Genomic DNA, 21196 nt, shown 5'->3' with positions numbered 1-21196 from the left:
CGTGGGCAAGTCTTTCTATTCAGAAATGTGAAATGAATTCCACCCAGCTGCAGTTGCTTTTCTCAAATTAACCCATTTCTGCCCAGCCCCCAGGTGTACACATTAAATCCCTGTTGTGCAAACGTGGACTGATGATGATGGTGAGCAGCCTTCAGGGGCTGAATTGGTGCTCCAAGCCACTCAGACAGGCAGGAGGAATTGGTGCTCCAAGCCACTCAGACAGGCAGGAGCTTGGGAGGGAGACCTGTCCTTACCATCATCTTGGAGAAGGTGTGGTAAATGCAGATGCATGCTGTTCTGAGCTGAGCAGTGGTTTTTGAGGACAGGCAACATCTGCACTGAGCGGCCCCACTTAAAACAAATAGCAGGCAATAAAAACCTCCCCCTGCTCCCCTCCGCAGCAGGAGGAGCGCGAGGACTGGAGGCGCGCGCTTTCGCCTCCATTGACGTCACAAGCTGGAATTCCCCTCCCTTGGAGAGCGTAAGAGTGCGCGCGCCCCCCAACATTGGCGCGAGCTGCAGGTGCAGCAGCAGCCGCCGCCGCCTTGGTGGCAGTCAGGGCTGGGTTCGCTGCGAGCTCCAGGGTCCCAGGCGCCTCCTCGGAGCGGGACGCGTCCAGGGGACGGGGTGTGGCGAGCGCGCCTTGCCGGTGCTCTCCAGCCGCCTTGTCCCTCGTGTTGCCAGGGCTCAGGCATGTGCCGCCTCAGCACGGTCCGGGCTGCAGCCGGGGCGTGAGCGTGGCTGCTGCTGCTGCTGCGGAGCCTCTGGAGCCGCCTCTTCTGCCTGCAGGGGTGAGTTTTGGCGCAAACAGCAGGGACGCGTCTCCATCAGTGGAAGCTCCGTGCCGGCGCTGGCTTGGGCTGAGCTGGGCGTCGTGCCTCCAAGCCCGGGGTGGGCTTCAGGGAGTTGCGGGGGGGAAGCTCGGACTCCTATCGGTTTCCTCCCTCCCCAGAATGCGTTGCTACCCAGTTCGCACTACTTGGGTTCCCTGTAACGCGTGGGTGAGCAAAACACAGTCTCTCTCCTTCTCCTTGGAGAGCCTTCGTGTTCGTACACGTCTGTTAGCCCCGCGCCCTCCTTTCATACGTGACGGGGATGCTTTGGGGGGCAGTGGCTTACCCGCAGATGCTCCAACCTGCTTCGCAACTCTGGAGTCGTGGGAGCAGTGGAATGCTTCCCTGGAGAGAACAGCGTCGCCTCCATGTCCTCTTCTGATAATCTCGCATCAAATGTGGCACCTGCTTGCAAGCAGCCCAGAGGGCTTGGTAGGACATCTCCCTACCCCAAGCCGGGGGTGGGATGGATGCCTGTGGTTCAGAAGCGGCATCCCCTGCGCTCAGAGGCTTGTGGAAATGTACTCTGTATTTACTCAGAGGTGTTCTTGTCTGTTCCTCACAGGCCCTTGGCTGAATTCTGCTGAGCCTGACTCGGATTAAGCCCTGTGTGTAGCAACTGTCGGATTTTAGGAGGAAAGGACTAGGGAGGTGTTCCAAGGTCATGTAAGAAGTGCCAGTGTGATTGGTACTTGAATGGACCTCATTGGGCAAAATAATCAAAAGCATAGACCTCGCTTAGTATGGTCCTAAGGATCCACAGAGAAAGTCTGTTGATCCAGTCTGTATTTCTAGAATATCCTCTGTTTCCTTAGATGGGGAGGGGGAGGGTTCTTTGAGTCTAGATCAATGGTTCCCACACATTTAGCACTGGGACCCTCTTTTTAGGATGATAATTTGTTGGGACCCACCGGAAGTGATGTCATGACTGAGTGTGACATCATCAAGTAAGAAATTTTTTTTAACAATCCTAGGCTGCAATCCTACCCACACTTACCCAAGAGTAAATCTCATTTATAATCCTTGTTGAAAGCAAATACATAGTAACTTGTTAAAAATACAGTTCTGAAACATTTCCCTAAATGCAGTCACATACCATGGTAGCATCAAGTCTAAAATATTAAAAATAAAATATTGAAATGAATGGGGACCCACCTGAAATTTGTTCACGACCCACCTAGTGGGTCTTGACCCACAGTTTGAGAAACACTGGTCTAGATACTATTGTAATGTTAGTTGGAGAGGGTTTTTAAGTAAAATGCATTACTTCTTCTGAATAAGTTCAGTGAGATGACTGTGGAAGAAACCAAAGGCATAAGTTGTCAAATGTACAACAGACTAATTTTGCCATATGTTTCTCAGAATTGTTTAGGTATGTTGAGTTCGGATGCTCACCTTCATACTGGACACCTTCACATTGAACAGTGATGTTGCTTGGCTTGTAATTTGAAAGATTTGTTCAAATGAGCTTTAATATTTTTAAGAGGCAGTTTGTTACTACTTCCTTTGGTAATTGCTGGAATGCAAACAGAAGTTGGCATTTTCATAGATATTATAGAGTCCTGGCAAGGTACGCAGGGCAGAATAGACATGAAAGCATAATCGCAATGGGTGGAAAGAATGGACCTGACTTTGTTATCAAAGTAAGAATTTTGGGATTTGGAATTTTTGGCTTGTGCCACTAAACATTCTCCCCCCCCCCTTTAGTGCAAAAGTAACATCTAATATTTGAGGTAGGTGTTTTGAGTAAATTAAAGAAAATAACGTTCACCGTGCCCACCTACCTGTCCATTTATTGGGCAATACAGAAATGAATTTAAAGGGGGGGGGGGAAATCCTAGATAATAACTACACATAAAAAGGACACCTGGAGAGGGATATAATATGTAAGTGTTTATGTGCCTGAATACTTAAGAACAGGATGGGAGAAACTTGATTGGTACTAAAACAGGGCATAGATACAGGAGGCATATCAGAGACCTAGCAAAATAGTGAGAATCAGCGGGTAATGGCTAGAGGTGTTTGAAAATGGTGTTATTTGTTTTACTTGAAAGTAAGCCCATTGTGTTCAGTAAGTCTTAGGCTATAATCCTGTCTTACTCACTGGAAACAAACACCTCTAGTTATGGCTATTCCTGGCTACGAGAGCTATAGAAAGCATAAGGAAGGACAGAGAGAGTGTGTGTTGGGGGGGGTGCTGCTATGTGTCTTGGAGGGCATTGACTCCAATCACAGAATTGCTTTATTAAAAACTTAGCTTAGTACCAAAATTCTGAGGGTGACAGTGAGATGGAGAAAGAAATCAGGGAGGCAGCCAAAAGAAAGTACCATACATTGTAAAGTACCATGCAATGGAGACTACAACTACCCTATGTTGACTGGTTAAATGTACTCTCAGACTGTAACAAAGACATATTTCTAGATGCAATAAATGACTGTGAGCCCAAGCCTATGCATGTCTATTCAGAAGTACGTCCCATTATAGTCAATGGAATTTACTCCCAGGAAAATATGGATAGGATTGCAGCCCGTGTTAGGGCCACGCTACTTATTACATTGTGTTTAATGTTGTGTGTTCAGGACCCCTTTGTCCCCAAAAGGTGATTTTTGGCAGTAAAATAACCCGTCTCCTCATGTCAATTTACCTTTTTCGTATGTGCAAACATTGCAACTGTCTCATTTTGATATTTTGTGCCCCCCTGCAGCCCCCAACCCCATTCCACATTTTTCAAAGGATCCCTTGACTCTCAGGAGTGACTTCTCAGGGGTTGTGGTAGTGGAAGAAAAGGAGGAGGGAAAATAATGTACTCTTGTGCTATCTTCCTTTCACTCACGTCAGTCAGGATTTAACTTAAACTTTACATATACCGCGAAGACACTCAAGTATAAATCAATCTCACAGATAAGTTGAGGGCAGGATTTGAGCTAAAGTCATGGAATTTTCTATGGCCCTTGGATAAATTGGGTGGGGGGTTAAACTTAGAGGGGATGTCTGACTATAGTTTTGTCTGATTTTACCTGAGGTCATATCCTGAAAAATAACCTACCAGTTATTGTTACCTAGGAACTGCACAGTCTCTAATTAGATACATTTTTATTCATTAACTTTTTAAATTCTGCTCTTCACAACCTTTTTGTAAACACTATTGGAGTAAGTGCATTGTAAACAACATACCAGTAAAACCATTAATCAAATCCTTTTTTAAGGTGCCTGGTATGTAAAGCCAGAGGCTCTACGAATAACACACATTACAACTTATGACACATAACTGGGGGTGTGCAATTCAGTTCACTGCAGAGAGAGTAGCAACAAGGAATGAGCATGAGCACATGCAGTTACACATAGTTGCAACCCTGTTTATAGACATAGACCCATTGCTTTCCATGGGTGTTATTCTTAAGAAATGGAGGACTGAATTGTAGCCTTGGACTTTGTTTCAAATGGAAATGAGAATTACATCCTGGTGTTTAAAAAAACCAGACCTCTGCCAAACATTTGCAAAATGGAACAAGGGTGCAGAAGGGTATGCTAAAGAGAACAAGGCTTGCCTGATTTAAATGGAAGCTTTCAGCCTAGGTTTGGTTTTTAACCTCAGGAAGAGCATAAAAGGTTAACTTTGGCTGTAGCTTGCAGAGACTAATGCCCTGGTTGCCCTGGAGACAAATAACTCTCTATCTCTATATTGTCCTCTTGGTGCCATGACCCCTGAGTGACCTTGTAGATAAGATGAGACTATCCAAACTTGATTTATTGGCAGAAATTTCTTGCCTTATAGGGGAGTATCTGTGGTTTGTACTGACACAGTCTAAATACACTGTTCTCAGCAGAAAGGATATTTAGGGGTCATAGTGGAAAATGGCAACTTGGTGTGTAGCAGTGGTGCAAAAAACAGTTTCTGTGCTAGAAATAACTGGAAAAGACTGAAAATAAAATGGTTTGTATTATAAGACCATTCCATAAATAGATTTCTACATTTGGACTACAGTGTGCAGTTCTGACTGCTGCATATCAGAAAGATGATCACAGGGCAGGAAAAGGTGCAGAATATGGCAACTAAAATGATTAAGGCAGTGATTTTCAACCTTTTACATCTCACAGCACGCTGACAAGGCACTAAAATGGTCAAGGCACACCACCAAATTCTTGACAATTGACAAGGCACACCATGCTGCCAGTGGGGGCTTGCATCTCCCGTTGGCCCTATTAATAAATTACCTTCCCCCAAATTCCTATGGCACACCTGTGGACCACTCGTGGCACACCAGTGTGCCGTGGCACAGTGGTTGAAAATGACTGGATTAAGGGATTGGAATATGTTCATTGCAAGGAAAGGCTAAAGCATATGGGAATTTTTTTTCATTTAAATACTGACAATAGAGGTTTATAAAATACTAGCAGGACATGGGGTCACCAATTGAAATTGATTGGCAGTAGATTCAGTACAAGCACTTCCCACCTTACCTGAAGGCTCCATTCTGGACACACTATGTTGAGTGTTCCATATGTCAACTATGTTGATCTATGTTGAGTGTTCCATATGTCAGAAATGGTCTGTGCAAGAGGAGCTACCCACACTTGCTGCTCGCTTTGCTCTGTGACCTGGGATCATTCCCAGCTTGCCCCATGTTTCCTCTTTTATTTAAAGAACTTGCACAGAGAAAGAAGTGAAATTGCTGCATTCCAATCCTCATTCTGATTTTTTTTTGTCTGCTTATCTAATGGCAGAGTGGCAAAATTCATATGGTAAGATGGTCATTTGTATTGACTGGTCATTTATTTAAACATTCATATCCTCTTTCTTATTGGCTGAGAAATATAAAATATAAAACCACACAGAAAAAAAACAAAAGCAGCAGTAGATAAAAGTTAACACAATTGCAGCAGCATCAGATCATATCTAAGGTAGGAGAGAAAAGCAGCACTTTTAAATTCTTCTTAAAAGTTAGCAGTGAGAGATCCTGACAAATTGATAGTGGGAATGTTTTTCAGCAGTGAAGCACTATAACCTAGAAGGCCCTGTTTCTCATTGTTACCCACCTCACTTCAAAAGATGGAGGTACTGTGAGCAGGACCTCTGAAGTTCAGGTAGGTTCATATGGCTTATCCCCTGGGGGCTGGGGATAAGAATAGGCCCTCAGTTTGGCTGTACTTGTCGTAAGAGGTGACTGAACAGCCACCGGGTAGATGGGACTCATCAGCCTGGGAAGGCAGCTCATCTGAGAGAAGGAAAACTCTGATCCCAAACCTCCACTGCCTTGTGGCTACATCCAGTTATGGAAAAGGCTTCAGGAGTCAACCTCGAGGCAAAATCCGGAGCCAGAGTCCCTGAAGCAGTTCGTGGCTGAACACAGTCACGTTCTGGCAACTCCTGCGACGCCGCTGGAACCAACCATATTGGCCTCTGCCTTTCCATTGGACAATTTCAGCGACGTGGAGAGGGGGGATTTGCTGCATGGGTAACAGCCTATCCTCCATACCTAATTTACCCAGGCTTCGCGCACTAGAGAGGACACTCTGTTCCAGAACCACCATTCAGAGCGTGACACCATAGTCTTCCGAGACTGAAGGATGCCAACTCAATATGGCTTTGAAGTTTCTCCAGGCCATCCAGTATATAGGAACCCTTATGTGGTAAAAAATAAGATAGCTAACGTCTGTGAATGAACTTTCCTATAGAACGGCTGTTATCAGATTTACTGTGATCACGATGCCTTGTCTTGGCGGCGCATTTGCCTGGATTTCCCATATGCTGCCATCTTGAATTGTGCATTCAAGATGGTGGTGACCAGGACAGCCAATAATAAGAGGCCGCCAGGGACATTCCACCCTCACCCCCAAGTTTGCCATGGTGCCCAGTTCAGGAACCACTGCCATAGAGTGAAAGCTCTTCCTACTTTTATCATGGTTCTTATTGTAACTCCTCTGCTTGTGAGGCTGGGATAGCAAATGAGTTGGGTTCAGTTTATAGAATCATAGAAGGTATCTGCAAGACCTTCTAGTCCAACCCCTTACCAATGCAGGCTGTCCACAAATATAACATCTCCTTTCTAGCTTCAACTTAAAGATTTCTGGTGATGGAGAGTCTACCCCATTCCAAGGCAGATTGTTCCAGTGCCAAAACATATCATACTGCAGGCAGGTCTTTGTAATATTTTAAATGAAGTGTCCCTTGTTGTAGGGCCAGTTGTCCTGATCTTACCCTCTGGAGCAGCCAAGAACAAATTCATTCCATCTTCCACATGACAGTCCTTCAGATATTTATAGATAATTATGTCACTGTTATACTTTTCTCCAAATGAAACATGCTCAGTTCCTTCAACTTGCCTTCATAGGACATGGTCTTCAACCTCCTTGCCATCCTAGCTACCCTCCTTTGGACCAGTGCCAGCTTTTCAATAAAATGCAGTGCCCAGAACATACCCAGACATACTACAGTTTGGCCTTTGGTATCTGTGCGGGGATCTGTTCCTGGACCCCCCACAGATACCAAAACACACAGATAATTGAATCTGTAGGTTTGGACAATGGAGACCTTCTGGTGTCTTCTGGTTGTGTCTTGAGTTGTTCTGAGGTCTGGAGAGATGCTTCCAGTTGCGTCTGGGAGTTCCTTTGTGTGCGCAAAGAGTGTGCACAGTTTCTGTGCTTCTACCACACATTTAGATATGTGCCTACTCTTTATTATTCAAAGAAACACTGAGCATATTGTCTGCACAGCTCCTTAGAAGACGGAAATGCTCTTAGTACCAATGAAAAAATTGTCCTTGGCTTCTGAAATTTTATAGATAGACAAAACACTTCTGTGGAGGAACTGGAGTTGCATTTGTTGGTGGGGCATTTCCATTCTTGGATCCCCTGCAGATGCTGAAAACCCTGTATAAGCAAATCCAAGGTTTTGGCACTTTAAACCCTCTGAAGGCGACTGGAGCTGTGCTCTGGTTGCCTCCAAAGGGCTTTGTGAAGCCCGCAGAGGCCGCATGTGTCTGCCAACAGCCTTTGTGGGCTTCAGAATGGCTGTTACGGCAGCATAAAAAAATGCTTCTTCCGAAAGTAATATTTTTATGCCTTTGAAGGCATTCTGAGGCCTGAGGAATGCCTTAAAAGGTTTAAAAATGTTGCTTCCAGTTTCCTAAGAGAAACCAGAAGTAGCATTTTTTGGCTATAATAGCCATTCTGAAGCCTGCAGAGGCTTAAGCCTACGGAGGTTTCAGAATAGGCCAAGTCTGGCTCAGTGCAGGTCCGGGGTACTCAGGTTGAGCCAGATATGGAGGCCCCAGCTGTATATAAAATTCTAAGCTCAGCATGGTTCACCACCATTGGCCTAGTGATGTGAAAGATAAATCTCTCCTGAAAAATGGGTAAGTTCTTAAGTACTGTGTGTGTGTGGGGGGGGGGAGTTCCTCTAAAGGAAACTTCCCCAGAGCAGCTTCCTGTGTTTCCTGAAAAGCTTCTCTTAGGGGTCAAGGGACCCCTGGGAAGAGGTTGTTGTGGGGCAAAGGGGAGCTGAAGGGAGAGAAAGAAATTGTTCCCAGGCACTTTTAGACCTCCCCCCGTGAGTGATAATTTTAGAATTCTCCCCCCCCCCCCCGTGAGTTTACAGTTCTGCATCCCTGTGCCAAGAGCCAATGAGATTGATTGTTCAAAGAACCAATGAGATGTTATTATGACACAGCATGGAACTAATAAAGTGTTAGTAATAAGGGGATACAGGGAGGGGGAGGGGGTGGAACGCCACTAGTGACCAAAATTGCAGTTTGTAGGAATAATACCATCATGTTATATACCATTCAATGTGTAATTTACAGCAGAATGTAATGAAAGAAACAACTTTGAAATATCTCTATTCTATCAAAAGGTATGGCCAAAAAACCAGCATGGGTGGAGTGATGGTACATCACTGTGCCAACCATCTAGGTTGTTGCACTGCCCACTGCATGGGAGGATCCATAATAGGGGTGACACGCTGGCTTCCTGCACAAGATGATGCGACCCTAGTGATGTCACTGGTCCAGAATTCAGGTGCTATGAAAATGAACAAAAGCTTATCCAAATTGGTTAACTAGTTAATTCAGTGTAATTTACAGCACAATCCTATGCATGTCTTGAGAGTGTATATAGCAGTGGTCCCCAAACTCTTTGCACTGTGACCCACCTAATCCTCCACGGTGGGTAGAAACACTTCTGGTGGTGTCGGAATGACTTACTGGAACTTCTGGAGGCCTCTGTCGGGCTGCAGCCCCACTCTTTCCACCTCCATGGGCCTCAGAATGGCCTGCAGAAGCCTCAGGAAGCCACTTCCGGTTTGCTTCCGAAAACTGCAAGTTGCTCCCGGAAGCTTCTGCAGGCCTTTTTGAGGGCTACGGAGGCCGATAGTGTGGGTCTGCTGTCTGGCAGAAGCCTCTGGAGGCTTCGGTAAGTAGCTCAGTTTCCAGACTGACTCCTATTTGGAGCCAAACCAGCACAAGGGAGGGTAGGAGGTCTGCGCTCTGCAACCCACTGCACATCTGCTTGTCATGACCCTCACTTTGGAAACGGCTGGTATATAGGATTGCAGCCTTAGCCTGCATTAACGCTAAGACTCTAAAACCAAGGTTAGTACTTCTGAATAGAAGGAGCAGAGATGCAAATGACAGAATCTGTTCCTAATCAAAGACTTGACTCAGAAAGACCAATGCAGAGACAAAGTCATGAGATGACTCCCTCTCTCTCAAATGCCTCAGTGAGTGACTGGATATTTCAGTTGTTTTTATTATACTGTTGTAAGCTGCCTTTAGTGTGTTAGAAATTGGGGTTATAAATATTTTAATTAATAAGTAGCACCTGCAGTGCATGTGCTTCTGGTGAGATTAGGTCATGTATGCCAGAGCTCAAGGAAATGGATATTGCATTGTGCTGCTCCAAGTTGGAAATCTGGTGGCAAATTCAGAAGATAGCCTGCCAAGATCTCTGTGTACTTGCACCAAGTGCTGCCCAGGGGGTAAGCAATTGCCTATACAGGATTATAACAGGTCAAAACATTCTTACTTTGAGATACAACCTACCTTGTGCTCCTTCTTGCATGCAGAAATGGCAGCAGCTCATAGGTGCAAATGCAGTGTGGTAACTAACAAATATTTAGATGAACATGGCGTATTGCTGCTAAGGTGACAAACTGGATACTGGATGAACCAAAAGGTTTTGAAGAAGAGAGGTGGTAGAGGTAAGCTCTGACGCTTTGGAAGTGTAATAGAACATGCTTTTTTACTGGAACAAGTTGTTACAAAGAACATGCTCAGTTCAGTTGTCTGTTTAGCTAGATAGTTAAAGGAAGAAAATGTGGCTAGAAAGTAAAGACATGCTTACATTTTATTTACATTTTGAAAAACAGTTTTCCCAATGCTTTAATTTTGAATTTTCTAGGAAAAACAGAATGAAGGAACTAATGCCCAATAACAGTACAACAAGTATATCTCAGGCAAGAAAAGCAGTGGAACAATTAAAAATGGAGGCATATCTGGACAGGATAAAGGTAAATTTAATATCAGAGTTATGTTTTAAATATCAGATAACTTTATGATGTATGTTTTTACGATACAGAAATGTTTGGTCCGGTAATGCTGAAATGAGGACATATTTATAGGATATATCACACATGCTTTTAAATCAATTGACCATTCACTGGAGACGCCTTGGGATTACACCTGAATTATTTCTTGACAAACGTTATAGCCACCTCTCTCAACTGATAAAACCCCTTCTCTTTTGAGACAGACCATCTCTCCTCTCAAGTTAAGAAAGAGGTAGGCTATTTCCATTCCCACAGGAGTCAGTAGACTTATTAAATGTCAAACTTGATGTGTCCTTTTCAGAGTGCAAATTACTTTAGCTACATTGAAGAAAATGGTGTTTGAAGACCTTCCAAAGCCTTGATGCAGGGTTCTTTAGATGTCCAGTTTTGCACACAAAGGGCTCCTTGCTTGCAATAATAAACTAAATAATTGCATAAGTTGAATCAATGATTGTCCAACAGGAGTGGAGAAAAACACAAACCCCTCCACATTTGCTGATTTTCCCCTTGTAGATTTGTTACATTTTAGAAACAAACTGGAATAGTTCAAGTATAAGACAGAAATAGGCTCCAAAATTGCCTTCATAAACATATAGTCGCTGAAAATCTCAAGGCTTTTACTTGAGGGATCTGCACTTGAGGTTTTACTATATTGTTACTTGCCCCAAACATTTGGCATTGAATGTGCTGAAAGTTTAAACCAGGGGTGCTCAAACCCCGGCCCTGGGGCCACATGTGGCCCTCGAGGCCTCTCAGTGCAGCCCTCAGAGATACCCCAGTCTCCAATGAGCCTCTGGCCCTCTGGAGATTTGTTGGAGCCCGCACTGGCCCGACGCAACTGCTCTCAGCATGAGGGCGGCTGTTTGACCTCTCACTTGAGCTGTGGGATGAGGGCTTCCTCCACTGCTTGCTTTCACATCTGTGATGCAGTAGCAGCAGCAAAGGAAAGACCAGCCTTGCTTTGTGCAAGGCCTTTTATAGGCCTTGAACTATTGCAAGACCTTCATTTATTCATATAAGTTCATCTTTAATATATTCATTATGTATACTTATGTAAATGTGTTCAAATTTTAAATGTAAATTAATTCTTTTTTTCCCCCGACACAGTGTCAGAGAGATGATGTGACCCTCCTGCCAAAAACTTTGGACACCCCGGTTTAAACAAATCACTAAGTGAAGTAGCAGTTGGACATACATTCAGTTTTAAATTGACTTAAGGGCCATGTAAAATCTTACATGCACCATGCCTTTTCCACAAAAATCACATGAACATGTATATTTTCACGTGCGCGCGCACAAGCATAGGCATATATCCTTCCCCAATACATTTTCAGAATAAGGAGGTGTTTAAGACAATTTCTGCAAAAGCTACGAATGGGTGGGATACAAAATTACTTCAGGTTTCTGAGGGTATTCTTGATCCTTTTTTAAAGGATAGTTGCTCTTCCTGGGTCCTTGATCAGCAATGTGATTTCAAGAGGTCCCCTATCCAAAATGGACCTCCTTAGGACAAACAGTTCTGTCAGGTCAGCAGGGGAGGATAGGCCTTGCTTTCCCAATAGCAGAATGGCTCAGGAGCATAGGGAGATAGCAAAAGAAGCAGGCGATCCCAAACAGAGCCAGAGAAGCAGACACAGGCTTGTTTGTTGCAGAAGCATGTATTGGTAAAAGGAGCAGGCAGAAGAGTAGTCAGTCAAATGGTCCAGAAGTCAGGGATACAGCAGGTCACAGTCACGAGAAGGCAGTCCAAAATCAGTACAGAAACCAGCAGCACAGCATGTAGAAACTCCACCACAACAACCCACACCTTGGTGTCTGCGCTTGCCCCATATATACCGGGGCCAGCCAATCAGAGTAGGGCGGCCTCACAGTCACAAGACAGTCTTGTGACACACTCTGATTGGCTGTCCAGTGGTGCATTGCACCACTCCACCATAGCCTCCGTGACTCTGCACACATCTTCCCAGAGTCACGTGACTCCCACCTGCAACAGGTGCAGCTGATTGCATCAGCAGTGCTGCCTTGCTGATTGCTTCACACCAGGCCCAGATATCAGAACCTCTTGCCACATCCTGGCTAAGAACAATCTCAAGCCTGGGATGCCAAAAACCTGACACCCCTCCATTGTTTTACCCAGGATGCGGCTCACAATCTAACATGTTTAGCATGTTGACCATTTTCGAGTGTCTCAGCACCCCTAGTGGCTTTGTCATGATATCAGCCACATTCTGTTCAGTAGGGCAATACACAAGTTCAGTCAGTCCCTCTGTTATACACTGTTTCACGTTCTGGTATCTGATATCTGTGTGTTTGGATCGGGTCCTTGCCCTTTGGGACTTCGCCATGGCGATACAGGCCTCATTGTCCTCATTAACTACAATGGGTCCCTGCATCACCACCCCCATGTCACATACCAGCTGTTTGTACCATGTTAATTCACTACACAGCAGTGACAGGGCCCCATACTCTGCCTCAGCAGAGGAGAGACACATACTTTTGCCTTATCAACCTCCAGCCTATGACCACACCTCCCAGGCAAATGACAAGTCCAGATGTGGACTGCCTGGTGGTGATGCCGGACGCCCAGTCCGCATCCATGTAGGCTGTTAACTTCAAACCATTCTCCAGCTTTATAGTAAGGCACCGGTCCATTGACCCTTTTAAATACCTCAGTATCCTTTTGGCTGCTTGCCAATGCCTCTGAGTCAATGCTGCCAAAATGTCAGGTCTACCCCAATTTCCAAGATACTGTAGACTCCCAATTAGGGATCTGTAAATCTCCTTGCTGAATTCTGGGCTTTCAGCATCACCCTCTTTCTGGTAGCTGAGTTCCATCAGGGCTTTTACTGGCTTGCAGCCTTCCATTTTATACCTCTGAACCAGCTGCTCTATTTTCGCCTTTTGCAACAGTTTGTAGCCCCCTCCTGGTAAACGTACTACTTCCTCTCCCAGGTAATTTTTGATTTTTCCCAGATCTCTCAATTTGAACTCTTTTCTTAGTTCTTTGATTGTTTGCTCAATTCGCCCCTTCTCTTTGCATTTTATGCAGAGATCATTCACAAAAACCAACAGCAACATTTTATTGTCACCCGACCCTTTGGTGTATAGGCAGGGGTCTGTGGCAGCTTTGAAACCCATTTTGGACAGGGCAGTGTCCAGCCAATGATACCATTGGTGGCAGCTTGGTGTAGACCATAAATTGCTTTCTTCAGGCATCACACCATTTGGGGCTTGTTGCTCCCGCTCCCTGGAGGTTCTTGCATATAAATAGTTTTATCCAGTGGAGCATTAAGAAACACAGTTTCAATGTCAAGATGATGAATTTGGCAACTGTTAAATGCCGCCCAGGCAAGGCAGGCACTCTGGCCTTAGTGTTGGGGCAAATATTTCATCGTAGTCCTGTCCTGGAATCTGAGCAAAGCCTCTGGCACAAAGCCTAGCCTTAAAAATCGGCTCTCCGGAGGTTGGTTGTTTAACCTTGTAAACCCACGGTGAATCTATCACATGCCCATCTTTGGGCACTGGGACTCTGGAGGACACCCCCAAGTCCTCCATGCTCTGAAGCTCCTTTCTCATTGCTGCCTTCCACTTAGCTTGTTCTGCAGGGGCCAGTCTCAACACTTCTCTGTAGTTTTGTGGAACCCTTACATTGCACACAACAACATTTGGCGTAAACCTCTCAGGAGCTTTGCCCTTTGTAGCCCTTTCAGGTCTCCTGGGGATCACAGGGCTTTGCCTTTCAGGTGTTTCTGTTTTTGGCAGTTCTAGGGTTAACTCTTCTCCCTCTGTCTTGGGCTGACCTGTCTTATCAGGTTTCCCTGGAGACTCATCAGCACCTGCATTCTCTGGCTGAGTGCCCTCAGCACTCACAGTGACAAACTGATCTTTTAGCAGATGCTTCTAACCCTCTGCATAGCAGAAAGTTGCACTTTGGCTGGTAACCAATGAAAAACATTTTCTTGGCTTTCTCCTTCCCCTTTTTTCTCAAAATCCCAGGGATATGAACAAAGGCCTGCGAGCCAAAGGGGTGCATGTGACCCAAATGGGAGGCTTTTCCATGTAGCCACTCGTAGAGAATTACCCAGATGCCAGAATATATACCGGGGGCCAGCCAATCAGAGTAGGGCGACCTCACAGTCACAAGACAGTCTTGTGACCCACTCTGATTGGCTGTCAAGTGGTGCATTGCACCACTCCACCATAGCCTCCGTGACTCTGCACACATCTTCCCAGAGTCCCACCTGCAGCAGGCACCGTTGATTGCATCAGCAGTGCTGCCTTGCTGATTGCTTCACACCAGGCCCAGATATCAGGACCTCCTGCCACATCCTGGCTAATAACAATCTCAAGCCTGGGATGCCAAAAACCTGACAGGTTCTTTCCATGTCTCTTGGAAATGCCACCGTAGTTGACAAAACCTGCTTAGAGGACAGTAAGGTCAGATGGCAAGCAGGCTAACATTAATAATAATGGCTAATATTAATTCATGAACAAATTGTGTTGAAATGGTTAAAGGGAATATTTAGTTTGTTGACCTGACAGCCACCTCTTCTGTGGGAAAGAATGGTATCAAGGCACATGATACTGTTCAGTTAAAATGAAATAGGTTTGGCTTTATATGCCGCTTAAATGGGAGGTCACTTAGGAAACATATTTATTCTGAACCACTTTAGAGGAAAATCAAAGTATAGGTGTAATAAGTTTAATAACACAGTACTGTCTACTACAAGATGTAATTAAAGAGCAGTGGTACTAAGACAGAAGATCAATAGATATGATTCAGATATCAATACTATTTAGTTATTTGATTTTTTTCTGTAAACCACTTTGTGAACTTTTTTGTTGAAAAGAAGTATATATATACTTTGTTGTTTGTTGTTGTAATACATCTGTGCCAAATATTGGGGCGGGGGGGAGATGCCTGTTTTAGAAAGGTTAGTGACATTTGAATGAATTTGGATGCACAAGTGGTATAAATAAATTGCATAACTAGAGGTATCTTGTGGGATCAAAACTGTTGCTGTTCTTATTTGCCTTCCTAAGAAGAAACACTGATTTTTACACTTGTCAGTTCATGGACGATTACTTGCAGCAACTATTGTTTCTCTCTTTTTTGAAGAGGCAGAAAGTATTGTTAACTATTTCTAAAACAATGTTGTGAGATCAACAGTGGTGTTAGTGAGATGTTTGTGGATGTGCTCATTTTAGACACAAAGCAAAAGCAGAGTGGGTATCGTTGCAAGAATAGTAATTATGTCTGTCTTGTCATGGAAGGTGACTGTAGTAATTGCAGCATTTTCTCTTGTCACTGAATCTCATAATTATAGTGTATCTAACAGGATTATGTTCTAACTTGGGCTGCTTTTAATTGCCTCCTTTATGCTGAAATGTAATGGTAAAATTCCACAGTTCTTCCAAAGCCTGCTAATTCTCCCTTAAATCACAAATGTTTGATAACTTGAATCTCTGGGTAGCCATTTCATCATGAGAAGTGGAGATTGTGCTAATATACATGTACAGTATATAAAAGGGAGGAGTTGTCTTTCAGGTGATAAAGAATTGTGGATGTGGAAAGTGCCAAGCAAAATCTTGCCCTCCTACCCCCTTTGCTAAGGCAGAAGTCTTTGCACCCAACTACTTTCACCCAACTATAAAAAGTCTTTGATTTATCTAGCTTCTGATGGCACAGCTAGAGAACCAAAGAACTCTCATTCAAGAAGTTATCAACAGGCAAGGATTAAATTGAGTAAATTGAGTAATACCAATTGAGTAAATTGAGTAATACCAATGTTCTTAGCAAACTTCCTCTGGCATACTCTTCAGCAAAAAATAAAAATCATTGCACTACTAGTCCATTCTTTGTCAGGAAGTTTATTTAGATCAATAATTGACTTCCAGAATTTACACTGTGGTGGAACACAGAGCTCTGGAAACCAACATAAGCACCACAAAAAACTGTTCCTATGTGCTTCCAAGTTGCATTCTTTGTGATGGGCCTATATCCCAGCTATTTTTTTTTAATAACTATTTATTGCTAACTCATTGGAAAATCTAATTTAAAAAACTCAGATTGGTAAGAAAACAAGCACAATTTATCTGCAAATTACCTAGTTTCTAGTTCATACTAATAATGATAATAAATGCTTACCATTTACGTAATGTTTTCTGAGTACACAAAATACTTCACAAGTATTTTGATGTCCTTACAGCAATCCTTACCAGCAATAAGGTAAGTGAGTTGTATTATCCCCAAATTGCCACTAAAGTTAAGAGAGATAATGACAGATGAGTTCAAGGTAGAGGTGAGATTCAAACTGGGCAGGGTTTTGATTCACTTTCTTAGCCACTGCGTATGCTATCTCTTCACCTAATCAGCTTCAAAAAAGTGAGGAAAATACCTTGAACCCAAAGGGAATCCATATTGAGGCCCCAAAGTAGATCAGATGGGTCTAACCACTTACACAACCTTCTACTGAAAAACCAAAACTGTTTCCCTATCTCTCTCACATGGTTTTTTTTGTGTCTTGTTCCTGGTAAGAAAGGCGCAGCAGGGCAAGCGAGACTTGGACACCAATGCTTTTTTATCCTTGGAATCTGTTGCAACTTCCTTTCCTCTCCACTTAATTCTTTCTTACTCATCTTCCTTAGTTCAAGCTGAAAATTAACCGTGTTAAGTGGATGAGCTGTTAAGTGGATGAGCTTGTTTTTCTTTGTGGTATCTTTGTGTTTTTTCTTGCTACCCTTGTTCATTCCACTAGTGCAAATGATGACTGGTGAATTTTTTTGGACTTTATGCAGCTGTTCCAGTCTGAAGCATGGGTTTGTGAATCTATACAGTGTCACTAGAGTGGGAATGCACTATTTGATGTGTTTCCTTGAGACTTAAGTAAAAAAAAAAAGTTCAACGTAGAGGGATGATATATAGATAAAGCCTTTGGCAATGCATCTTCTGGATAGCATTAGAAGATGAAAAAAACCATACCCACAAATCCTAGGGTATGGATTATCCTATGGCACTGAGAACAAATAGGTTTCTTATTTGGCAGTAGATGTCCAGATGATAAACATTGCATGCAGTTGACTTGGGATAAGCTGTTATGTGGATAAGCACAGAGCCAGCGCTCATTGCAGGTATCACAGTTAATTAGCTTGTGAGCAAACTATCCTGCCATGCTCTTTTAGCATTTTAGAAAGCAAAGGATGCAATCCTCTGACACTTTCCTAAGAGTAAATTCTATTGAACACTCCTTAAATATTGTGCTGAACTGCTAACAGAGATCCCAAGTGTTGGCGCCACAGATATTCTGAGGAGAGATGGCTGGCACCACCACAAAATGACCATGGGGTGGAGGTGGCCAGGCACAGAAAGGCTGCCAAGGGGATGGGGCCAGCAGAGAACAAGATTTTTCACACACGCACACACCTTCCTTCTTCTGCTGCTGCCTCCATCTTCTGATCTTTTCACCACTGTGCTGCTGCCATCTCCCTGCTGCTTTTTTGAAACTCTACTTGGCTCGGCATAAAACTGTGTTTCTAAGGAAAGAGGAGCAGAGATGCTCTGCCTTCCACTACATCTTTCACCCCGTAGAGGACCAGGGCTAGAGGCTAAATGGCAATGGTGGCAACAACAGATGGTCAAGTGGACATGTTGTGAACCCCTGTTTTAATAAAGGCCTTCTCTTGCTTTCCTTAACCATCTTGATTTTAATGAAACTTCTCTTAATATTCTCTTCATGATCATTTTAAAATGTCAGATGAAGGCTATGGCAAAACAGGTTATTCATGTGGGAATATATGAAACAGGTCATACAAATACAAGTCCATCCACCTCGGCTGCACTAACTGGCAGCAGTTCTCCAGGTTTTAAGGCAGGCGTCTTTCTCAGCCCTTTGTGGAGTTGACAAGGAGTGAACATGTGACCTTCTCTGTGGAAAGCATATGATTCCCAGCTGAGCCAAGACTCCTGTGACAATGTGCTTGAGCTGCTTTTGTTGGTGCAAACTAATACTTTATGGAAATGTTCCAATTATTAGTTTGATTCCATTACCACTGCAACAGTTGTCCTGATGCTTAGATTTGTGTCTTGTCTTTTTTCCCCCACCTTGTCTAGGTATCTAAGGCTGCTGCTGATTTATTGGCATACTGTGATGCTCATATGGGAGAAGACCCCCTTATTATACCAGTGCCTGCATCTGAAAATCCCTTCAGGGAGAAGAAACTCTTGTGTACTATCCTTTGAATTGCCTTGCAATTAAAAATGTCCATTGTGAACATATGTTACAAATGGTGCATGCTTTTCTTGAAAACTTGGTTTGTTACAATAGTCTAGTCCAACTATTTCTAAGATCACAATAAATTTTTAGGTTAATATGTATTTTACATGAACGTCTAGAATTATGTTGATTTTTCTATCGATTAAGTATTCTGTTGGGTGTTAGTTTTTTTGGTAATGAAAGAATCCTGTTTGATCTCAGATACGTGATAGTGAGATTTTGCTAGTTAGATTTTTGTGTGTCTTTGTTTGTGAGAGAGACTGATGCCAAGAAGAGCAATACCTACTTTCAGCTTTTAAAAATCTTTTATTTTAGTATTAAGAAAAGCAGACTCGGCAAGTAGAGTTGTGCTTGTTGACTTCATTTTAAATACTGGAGCTTTTAAAAATCTAGTTTTACCTGACTATCTTGTGGATAGCTGTTTAATCTGCCAAGTCACTACACTTCATTTTTGACTGCATCAAGGCAATTCCAAAATGAAATGGCTGAGTGGGTTTTTTTTTAATTTCAGTACAGGTATTTTCAGAATGTGCAAGTCAAATTGACTGCTGATTTCACCTTGATTGGTCAGAACAGCAGATTGGAAGGTTAGCAGTGTCGATGCAGGAGGCGTAGTCTTAATGAAGAATTGTTGCCTAGAATTCCACACACCTTGTTGGGCACTCTTGCAGGTTCTGATTCCTATACTTAGCACCATAAACCATGAAGCCAGCAGTGCAGGATGGTGTCAAGTGAACATATCTTTAGTCATTGCTTTTATTGAAGCTTGGATAACAAATGTCACTGTCTCCTAACAACCTGCATGCCTTCACTACAGTTCTGAACACATTGAGCAACTATGTTTTCTATATTCTGTATGTTGGCTCTTATCTTTAATCTTTTGGCCCCAATTTAGAAGGCATAAGGAAATGCTTAACATATTTTCCTTTCCTACCAACCAGGTAGTACCTCTATAATAAACTTGCTTCTTCCTAAGTGATAAACAGTGTTCTTATGTGACATGTATCTTTTTCTTCTCACTTATGTTTTCAAGTTTTTGATATTTAATAAAGAGAATTTTGATTTGTGAGTATCGACTTTGTAATGGTTTCTCTGCCTGTTTGAATAATACTGTCATAACAGGGCAGAAGGTCTGGCTCAGTTGGTAGAGCTGCCGCCTTATATGCCTGAAGATCTGAGGCTGCCAGTTTGAAACAACCGGAAGTACCCGAGAACTGACAACACACTGATATACTGATGAGCTGACCCTAGGTGGCAGAGAGGAGTTGCCGTCAAGTGGAGCTTGGGAGGCGAAGGGCCAGAGAGAGGCCAGACTGGGAAGGAATCCAACTGGAAGGAGGAGTTCTATGAAAGACTAGAACTATTCAATTGTAAAAATCCCTACGGGGGTTTAGAACAGCCTGCCTATGTAAACCGCCTTGGATTAAAGTCTGAAGAGAAATCTGACGACCAAAGAAAGGCAGTATATAAATACCTGTATAAATAACAGCCAGTAAATTGAAAGGTTGAGTGGTTCTGGCAGAAACTGGGAGCAAGTTGCACTACTAGAGCAATGGATTTATTGGGCTGTTTCAGATGGTCAATTAAACCATAATTTGACTGGAAAAATGAGTTGAACCTGGAGTTTGCATATTCACACCACTGCCCTCTACCTCAGGGCAAATAAAGGCAAATCTTTCTCCCAAGTGACTTCCAAATTTTTCATTCTTGCATACACTATTCTCAACATGTGACTGTGAGTTGAGATTTTCAGGAAAACAGTCATAGGATCAAATCCTATCCAACTTTCCAGAGCTAATGCGGCCACAGTGCAGACCTGAGATAAAGGAACAAACATTCCCTTACCTTGAGGAGGCCTCCGTGACTACAGTGCATACCTTGTTGGTATGGCTGCATTGGCATTGGAAAGTTGGATAGGATTGGGCCCCCTGTGTCTCTACAGGGTTGGTGGGACATAGCTAGCACACTAAATGATTATTCCACAGTATGCCATTTTCCCAACCCAGTACGACGTAGTAAAATCACATTAGCTACCTTTTTATTAAATGTTTGCTTCTGTGTCAGGCTTTGAATCTTGAATATGTGTTCATGTCAAGAACTTACAGATGTTTCAGTCCTCAGAACCTTGTACTGCATCTCTATCTGTGATGTAGTATTCTGTGCATCCAGACGTATAATTTAAAAGGCATTTTAGCTGATATGGCAATTTTTAATAAGCTTTCAGAAAGCAAGCAAAACAATTAGTTGCTTTCTTCTTAATAAGCTCCACTAGGGAACTCTTTCTACATCATAATGGATTTGTTAATTTTATCAAGGCTGCATCCGTCACCATGGCAACACATTTACTTGTCCCTTTCCCATTGACTTTCATCTTAAAAAAACGAGACAGAGAACTTGGAAAATGTATTCCATAGTGCTTTACTCACTGATTTTTTAATTTAAGATTTTTCAGATGTTAGAAACTAAGTACATCCAAGTTTAAACTAATACCATCTCAATTCATAAAAATACCAAACAAAGGCCATTTTTGTAAAAGGTTGCAGCC

At 43.2% G+C, this 21196-nt stretch overlaps 1 protein-coding gene across 1 annotated transcript; it reads left to right on the top strand.

Moving 5' to 3' along the window:
* Positions 1–545: 545 nt before the first annotated feature.
* Positions 546–19698, top strand: GNG4 (G protein subunit gamma 4). Its single transcript, XM_066611459.1, has 3 exons — positions 546–791; positions 10231–10339; positions 18489–19698. Exons 2-3 carry the CDS (start codon positions 10241–10243, stop codon positions 18615–18617), a joined length of 228 nt encoding a protein of 75 aa, XP_066467556.1. The 5' UTR covers positions 546–791; positions 10231–10240; the 3' UTR covers positions 18618–19698.
* The last annotated feature ends 1498 nt before the right edge of the window (positions 19699–21196 follow it).

This window comes from Tiliqua scincoides, chromosome 1 (genome assembly GCF_035046505.1).
Source record: "Tiliqua scincoides isolate rTilSci1 chromosome 1, rTilSci1.hap2, whole genome shotgun sequence".
Classification (NCBI taxonomy): Eukaryota; Metazoa; Chordata; class Lepidosauria; order Squamata; family Scincidae; genus Tiliqua; species Tiliqua scincoides.
The sequence above is the reverse complement of the archived record's forward strand: the minus strand, read 5'-3'. Positions and strand labels throughout refer to the sequence as shown.